Source organism: Melanerpes formicivorus, unplaced genomic scaffold (genome assembly GCF_026170545.1).
Source record: "Melanerpes formicivorus ecotype bairdi unplaced genomic scaffold, bMelFor1.0.p_v2 SCAF_85, whole genome shotgun sequence".
NCBI lineage: Eukaryota > Metazoa > Chordata > Aves > Piciformes > Picidae > Melanerpes > Melanerpes formicivorus.
Window position 1 is genome coordinate 627,542 of NW_027142437.1, and position 8,913 is coordinate 636,454.

General features: G+C 49.3%; 1 protein-coding gene across 1 annotated transcript in view; it reads left to right on the forward strand.

Annotated features, from left to right (window-relative positions):
- Nucleotides 1–8,913, forward strand: part of HMGN3 (high mobility group nucleosomal binding domain 3) — a 42,309-nt gene that overhangs the window by 27,163 nt on the left and 6,233 nt on the right. Inside the window, exon 3 of the mRNA XM_068165186.1 lies at nucleotides 8,846–8,898. Coding sequence (XP_068021287.1) covers nucleotides 8,846–8,898 — 53 coding nt within the window. The remainder of the gene's footprint in view (nucleotides 1–8,845; nucleotides 8,899–8,913) is intronic.

Genomic DNA, 8,913 nt, shown 5'->3' on the forward strand with positions numbered 1-8,913 from the left:
GGAAGAGGAGACTCAGGGGAGACCTTCTTGCTGTCTACAACTACCTGAAGGGAGGTTGTAGCCAGGTGGGGGTTGGTCTCTTCTCCAGGCAACCAGTAGCAGAACAAGAGGACACAGTCTCAAGCTGCATCAGGGGAGGTTTAGACTGGATGTGAGGAAGAAGTTCTTCATAGAAAGAGAGATTGGCCATAGGAATGTGCTGCCCAGGCAGGTGGTGGTTCCTGCTGCAGGCCAGGATGCCATTGGCCCTCCTGGCTGCCTGGGCACACTGCAGGCTCATGTTCAGCCTACCATCAACCACCACCCCCAGGTCCCTCTCTGCCTGGCTGCTCTCAGCCACTCTGACCCCAGCTTTGTAGGCTTAGATAGAGACTGGGGGAGCTCTTGCAACACACAGAACTTGGAATAGGGTGGGGGGGCATCAGTCTAAACCAAGAGACCTAATTGAACACCTGATGGGGGACTGGCAAGTGCTTGAGTGCAGATAGGGTGAAGTCAGAACTCCCTCTTGGGATGGACAGCAGGGGCTGTCCCAGGAGCCTTACAAGTTTGCAGTCTTGAGAAGTAAAGCCCTGGGTAGTTCATGTCTGTTAAAACAGGCAGGCCCAAATACCAAAGCGGGAAAGGTACATCTGGGCAGTCTGGACTGTCTGGCTTTAAATGAGGACACTGCTGCAGTGGGCAGCTGAGAAACTTGTTGGGACACTGGGACACCAAGGCACAAATTATCCAGGGTTGAGAGCCAAGTTGCTGCCCTGGTAGGATGCCTTTCTGTTACATGGCTGCAGTGTTGCTCTAGGTAATTGTGTGAGTAAGTACAGCAGAATCCTGTATGGATTGCAGAGCCTTCTGTAAATGGGAAGTGTCTAGTGTAGAAATTAGTTAATTAATGGTGCTAAAGATGTGCAGGGTGAGTGCCAAGAGGCTGGAGCCAGGCTCTGCTGGGGGATGCTCAGTGACAGGACAAGGGGCAGTGGTGGAAGCTGAGGCAGAGGAAGTGCCATGGGAACAGGAGGAAACATTTTTCTCCCTGTGAGGGTGACAGAACCCTGGAACAGGCTGCCCAGGGGGGTTGTGGAGTCTCCCTCTCTGGAGATACTCAAGACCTGTCTAGATGCATTCCTGTGTGATCTGCTGTAGGTGCTCCTGCTCTGGCAGTGGGTCTGGACTGAATGAGCTTTGGAGGTCCCTTCTGACCCCTAACATTCTGTGACTGTGAAACTGTGCCAGGTATCCACTGACTGCAGGAGTAAAAGTGACAGGGGGAAGGTAAAGGAGATCAGAGAGGCCCTGAGGGCAGAAACAGTGCTGATGGAGATTTCAGTTGCTCTTCAGAGATTTGGCACAAGGCATGGGATGGCATTGCAAAGACCAAAGGAAAATAATCAGTGCCATAAATGCTGGCTTCCAGGAGGAACAAATCAAAGGACCATTACAAAGATAATCAGCTCTTTATTTGATCCTCAGTAGTATGTAGGAATTAGTTAAAGAGAGATTTGTCAGAGAAATAGTCTTTCATTATGACCATAATATACCCAGGTTCATCATCCTTGCAGGAGGAAGTTCTTAGGAAGAAGTTGTTCCCCATGAGGGTGGTGAGACACTGGCACAGGTTGCCCAGGGAGGTGGTGGAAGCCTCAAACCTTTGAGGTTCTTAAGGCCAGGCTGGATGTGGCTCTGGACAACCTAGTGTGAGGTGTCCCTGCCCACGGAACTAGGTGATCACTGAGGTGCCTTCCAACCCTGACAGTTCTATGACTCTATGAATACAAGTGCAAATAAACTCTGCTGTGGTGAGACTGGGTATGAAGAAAGGGAATTCTGTTGAAAAGGAGAGCCTGTTCAAAGGAAGTTCGATGATTTCAGGTGGCAGGGAGGCTTTGTGGTGTGGTAGGCCATGCTAGAAGCCTGCAGAAATGCAGAAACAGAAAACCCCAACCCAACCAACCAACCAAATACAAAACAAGATCATCTCACCAAAACAAACGGCAACAGCAGCAACCCCCAACCCATGGAATGTCTCAATAGCAAAATCAAGACAATGTGTTCTGTCTGAAAGGTGGTTTTGTATTGATGGAAACCAGAACAGAATAGAATCAACCAGGTTGGAAAAGACCTTGGAGGTCATCCAGTCAAACCTCTCACCCAACACCATGGCACCAAGTGCCTCATCCAGGCTCTTCTTAACCACTTCCAGGGATGGTGACTCCACCACCTCCCTGGGCAGCACATTCCAATGGCCAATCTCTCCCTCTGGGAAGAACTTCTTCCTAACACCCAGCCTAAACCTCCCCTAGCACAGCTTGGGACTGTGTCCTCTTGTTCTGGTGCTGGTTGCCTGGGAGAAGAGACCAACCCCCACCTGGCTACAACCTCCCTTAAGGTAGTTGTAGACAGCAAGAAGGTCACCCTGAGCCTCCTATTCTCCAGGCTAAGCAACCCCAGCTCCCTCAGCCTCTCCTCACAGGGCTGTGCTCCAGACCCCTCCCCAGCTTTGTTGCCCTTCTCTGGACACCTTCCAGCAAGTCAACCTCCTTCCTAAACTGAGGGACCCACAACTGGACACAGGACTCGAGGTGTGGCCTCAGCAGTGCTGAGCACAGGGCACAATGACCTCCCTGCTCCTGCTGGCCACACTATTCCTAATGCAGGCCAGGATGCCATTGGTCCTCTTGGCCACCTGGGCACACTGCAGGCTCATGTTTAGGTGGCTGTCAACCAGCACCCCCAGGTCCCTTTCTGCCTGGCTGCTCTCCAGCCTCTCTGACCCCAGCCTGTAGCACTGCATGGGGTTATTGTGGCCAGTGTGTAGAACCCAGCACTTGGATGTGTTCAATCTCAATACTGAGGACAGGAGGAAATCTTCCAGCATGGCAAATGTGCAGCTGCAAGGCAGTAATGAAACTCCTGCTGTGGAGAGGTCTTAGGAAGGTTCTCACAGTATAGCCTATTCTCATGGGGGTAGAGTCTGGAGTGGGAGCTAGGCAGAACTAGACAATATGCACCAGCAACTGCTCAGTATGTAATTTACTGTTTGTCTTGGCCTCAGTAGCAGAGTCACAGAAGATGATGAAATACTCCCAGGACTTCAGATAAGGAGTTCTGGAAAAGAAAGCCTCTAAATCTTAACTTGCAAAAGTAATTAAAAGGGGGAAAAAAAACACCCAACTGACTGTGGACAAATGGGAGACACAGGATGGATTTTGAAGTCATAATTCAGGCAGTTGAGTTATTTATGGCCCTGCACATGTATAAGGATAACAGCATGGCAGTTAATATAGTTAACTCCCATTTAAAGAACACTTTTTGATGGGGCTCTTAAAGATTCTGAAAGCAACCAAGCACAGATTAAAGGGAAGATCTTCCTGAGAAGTACTAACAGGGTAGAAGCACCAGGAGAGAGGAGGGAGGTAATAGTTTCATAGTGGAGGAGAATTATCAGTGCAGTATTGGAAGGGTTTCTCTGGGCTTCTGCTGCTGAGGCACTACTAGAGAAAGAAGTTTGCTGAAGCTTACCAAACAATAAGGTAGTCAGGGATGAGACTGAGGAGGCTGTTGGGTCACTGGTAACTACTTGATAGTGACTGGCTTGAGAGCAGCCCTGAAGAAAAGGACTTGGGGGTGCTGGGGATGAGAAGCTCAACAGGAGCCAGCAGTGAGCACTTGCAGCCCAGAGAGCCAAGCAGAGCCTGAGCTGCAGCACGAGAAGCACAGCCAGCAGGGGGAGGGAGGTGATTTTCCTCCTCTACTCTGGTGAGACCCCACCTGGAGTACTGTGTCCAGTTGTGGAGCCTCTGTTACAGGAAGGTGTGCAGAGAAGGGTCACAGGGATGAGCAGAGGGCTGGAGCTGCTCTGCTGTGGAGGCAGACTGAGAGAGTTGGGGTTGTTCAGTCTGCAAAAGAAGGCTCTGAGGAGACCTTCTTGTGGCCTTCCAGTATCTGAAGGGGGCTACAAGAAAGCTGGGGAGGGACTTTTGAGGGTGTCAGGGAGTGATAGGACTGGGGGGAGTGGATCCAAGCTACAGGAGGGGAGATTCAGATTTAATATTCAGAAGTTCTTCCCCATGAGGGTGGTGAGACACTGGAACTGTTTGCCTAGGGAGGCGATGGAAGCCTCATCCCTGGAGGTTTTTAAAGCCAGGCTGGACGTGGCTGTGAGCAACCTGATCTAGTGTGAGGTGTCCCTGCCCATGGCAGGGTTTGGAACTTGAGAATCCTTGAGGTCCCTTCCAACCCTGACAATTCTGTGATACAGTAGCAATAGAAATTCAGTATGGAGAAATCCTTCATCAGGAGCCAGAGGGTGACACAGTGATGGTCACCAAATCAGCTGCTAATTGTGAAATCACAGTGGATAGTGACTAGAAAATGTCAGTTAAAAAGCTCACTGAAGGGCAGAGTGTAAAACATCAAGTCTGTCACAAGATTAATTTGTTGTGCTTGCAGGTGTGGGGCTACTAAATGAAGCTCTTTTGACTTGTCCTTAAAGGGCAGTGGTAGAAGGAGAAGGATACCAAGTGTGGTGGGATACAGAGAGGACACAGAGCAGCTTAATTAACAAACCAACCAACCTCAAACAAATAAAAGAACCTAAAAACCCCAAACAACCAAAAATGCATCATCATCATCATCATCATCACTGTAGTATCATAGTATCAGTCAGGGTTGGAAGGGACCACAAGGATCCTCTAGTTCCAACCCCCCTGCCATGGGCAGGGACACCCCACACTAGATCAGCCTGGCCAGAGCCTCATCCAGCCTGGCCTTAAACACCTCCAGGGATGGGTCCTCAGCCACCTCCCTGGACAATCCATTCCAGGGCTTCACCACTCTCATGGGGAAGAACTTCCTCCTCACCTCCAGCCTGAATCTCCCCACCTCCAGCTTCATTCCATTCCCCCTAGTCCTATCACTCCCTGAGATCCTGAGAAGTCCCTCCCCAGCCTTCCTGTAGCCCCCTTCAGATACTGGAAGGCCACAATGAGGTCAGCTGGGAGCCTTCTCTTCTCCAGACTGAACAGCCCCAACTCCTTCAGTCTGTCCTCATAGGAGAGGTGCTCCAGCCCTCTGCTCATCCTCGTGGCCCTTCTCTGGACACCTTCCAGCACCTCCAGATGCCTCTTGCAATAGGGGCTCCAGAACTGGAGGCAGTACTCCAGGTGGGGTCTCCCCAGAGCTGAGTAGAGGGGGAGGATCACCTCCCTTGCCCTGCTGGCCACACTTCTCCTGATGCAGCCCAGGAGCTGATTGGCTTTGTGGGCTGCAAGTGCACACTGAGAGCTCATGTTGAGCTTCATCATCATCAGCTATAATCATCATGACTTTGTTATTGCTATTATTGTTAATGATAATAATAATAATTATTTTTAAAATCAGCTCTTTTTTAGGTTTCTTGGCTCTTTTTTTTAATACATATAACAGAGGTGATAAAATCCTCAGTAACACACTGAGAGGCAGGCAGTGAACTCATGTTACCCCAGAAGGAGGAGCCTACTGAAAATAAAGAGGCAAGAAGGTGAAAGGGAGGACAACAGAAAGGGAAAGTTTTGCTCTTCCTTTTCCCCACAGTACCTAATCCTCTGCTGGAACTTGTTGCCTCAGGATGTTATGGCAGCTGGAAGTGTAAATGAGTTCTCTAGGTTAGGAGGCAAATTTATGGAAGCAGTGCCCCTCAGGGAGTATTAAACACATGGTGTGGATATAATATCCAGGTTGGAAAGTTCACAGGTTTAGATTGCCAGGAGCTGGCATGGTAGAGAAGTGCAAAGTGTTGGTGCATGTCTGCTCTGTTTCATAGACCCTGGAGGTGTTTGCTGGTGGGCCAGCAGCAGACAGACTGCTGGGTGAGCTGCTGGTTTCTGGGTTAGAACAGCTGTTTGGAAGGGTGTGGAAAGGTTCCCAAAACACACTAAAATGTGACCTTTGCTGCCTTGAGTGCAGTTCTTCCCTTATAATCACCAACTACACACAAACTCTGCATGAGAATGAAATGACTTAACCTGTCAGGCATTTTTAAAGGACTTGAGGGCTTGTGCTGACTTCTAGCAAGAAAAGCCTTCTGTGAAACCAGTCCAGTTGGGGAACTTGAGAGTTGTAATTTATCTGAAGCAACAGATTATCCTTCTAAAAACAGACCCTGACAAAACATTCCAGGGCCCAAACGCTGAGGAACAGAAATCATCCTGGGGTGCTTTAAGAGGAGTGTGTCTAGCAGGTTTAGTGAGGCTCTAGTGAGGTTTTCCACCCCCTCTACTCTGCCCTGGTGAGGCCACACCTGGAATATTGCATCCAGGTCTGGGCTCCCCAGTTCAAGAGGGACAGGGATCTGCTGGAGAGGGTCCAAGGGGGGGAGGGCTTACAAGGATGGTTAAGGGTCTGGAGCGCTGCCCTCTGTGGAGAGGCTGAGAGCCCTGGGGCTGTCCAGTCTGGAGAGGAGAAGACTGAGAGGGGATTTAATAAATGTTTATAAATATCTAAGGGCTGGGGGTCAGGAGGGAGGGGACAGGCTCTGCTCACTTGCACTCTGGGATAGGTCAAGGGGCAATGGATGTAAACTATAGGACAGGAGGTTCCACCTCAACATGAAGAACTTCTTTACTGTGAGAGTGACAGAGCCCTGGAACAGGCTGCCCAGAGAGGTTGTGGAGTCTCCTTCTCTGGAGACTTTCAAGGCCTGTCTGGATGTGTTCCTGTGTGAGCTGTGCTGGATTCTGTGGTCCTGCTCTGGCAGGGGGGTTGGACTCAGTGATCTCTGGAGGTCCCTTCCAACCTTTACCATCCTGTGATCAAACAGATTTGTAAAAGAGGATACTTTGAGCTTGGAGTTGATGAGCAAGTGATCAGCATTTTCATTGAGCAAGTGAAAATGCTTTATTTAAGCTGTTGTAAACCAGTGCTAGGCTGCTCAACAAGCAGTTGACAAGCTAGATTTCCAAGGAGAGAGTTGTTTGTTAATGATGCACAAGTATTTGGTAGCTGAAAACATCTTTAGGTGTTTCTTGACAAGATTTGTGTTTTGCTGGGTGCAAATCTGAACTATGTGCTTTCCACTAAGAATACTTACAACAGCTCCAAAGAATCACAGAATGTTAGAGGTTGGAAGGGACCTCAAGAGATCATCCAGACCAACCCCCCTGTCAAAGCAGGATCACCCAGGGTACTCTGCACAGGAATGCATCCAGGTGGGGTTGGAAAGGCTCCAGAGAAGGAGACTCCACAACCTCTCTGGGCAGCCTGTTCCAGTGCTCTGTCACCCTCCCTGGAAAGAAGTTTCTCCTCATGTTGAGGTGAAACCTTCAATGTTCAAGCTTTTACTGTTGTTCCTTGTCTTATTCCTGTGCACCACTGAAAAGAGCTTGGCCTCCTCCACCTGACCCCCACCCTTCTGATACTGGATAGATATTGATCAGATCCCCTCTCAGTCTTGTGCAGACTAAACAGCCCCAGGGGTCTCAGTCTCCCTTCATAGGGGAGATGCTGAAGCCAAGAACACAACTTACTGCATTCTTCAGTTATTCACAAAGGAGGGAGCCTGCAACTATTGCTGAGACTTACCTCATTTACAGCAGTACAGCAGATTTAGGTTGGATGTTAGCTACAAGTTCTGCACCTTAAGGGTAGTAGAACACTGGAACAGGTTGCCCAGGGAGATGCTTGGGGCCCCATCCCTGGAGCTGTTCAAGGTGAGGCTGGACAGGGCTCTGGGCAACCTGATCTAGTTGAGGATGTCCCTGCTGACTGCAGAGGGGGTTGGAGTGGATGAGCTTTGGAGGTCCCTTCCAGCCCAGAGCATTCTGTGATTTATGACAAAGACCAGCATGCAATAAAGGTTAACAAGGAAGGTGTGTTGAAGTGGTAAAGGTGGAGGAAAGCAGAGTGTCTGACTTTCTTCATTCGTTTTGAGAATTATATTTAAATAGAAGAAATATTTCTCCCCTCTTCTGCAGCTGTGTGCCTGCACTCTGAGTGCGTGGGGAACTGAGGAAGTGAAAGGACTTGGTTCCATATTTTGAGATGTTACTGCTCTGGTATCTTTTAGGGAAGGATTAAGGTTCAGTGTCCTGGGCACAGCATGCTGTGTTGGTGACCCCTTTCTTAGAATCATAGAATTACCAGGGTTGGAAGGGACCTCAAGGATTATCTAGTTCCAACCCCACTGCCATGGGCAGGGACACCTCACACTACAGCAGGTTGACCACAGCCTGGCCTTCAAAACCTCCAGGGATGAGGCTTCCACCACCTCCCTGGGCAACCTCTTCCAGTGTCTCGCTACCCTCTTGGGGAAGAACTTCTTCCTGAGATCCAGTCTGAATTGACTCACCTCTAGTTTTGTTTCATCCCCCCAGTCCTGTCACTCCCTGACACCCCCAGAAAGTCCTTTCCCAGCTTTCTTGGAGCCCCCTTCAAACACTGGAAGGCCACAATAAGGTTTCCTTAGAGCCTTCTCTTCTCCAGACTGAGCAGCCCTGACATCCTAAAGCCAGCAGCAAGGCACTCAGAAATACTGCTCAAGCAGAGGGGGAGCGGGGAGGGGAGAATACATTTAATCAGGGAGAGATCTAGACAGTGTAATTCCTGAGCAATGTTTATCACTAATCTTCACATCACTTTGTCACTTCAAACTCTTGATTGGCCAAGCTCAGGAAGATGTGAATTGTTTTCAGCAGTAGAGACATCTTTTGGGAAGGGCATATTTTATGCTGTCACCGTGAAGTGGCAGCTATTATGTTGCTTTGGATGCTGTTTGCTGTAAGCCTATAAACATGTTTTCTCCTCTTTTGTTGTTTTCTCCTCTTTTGTTGTTTTTCCTTTGTTGTTTTCTCTTTTCCTGCCCTTTTTCCTGTAGCCCACAAGACGATCAGCAAGATTGTCAGCTGTAAGTATGCCTAACCCCCCCTTGCTATACACATTTCT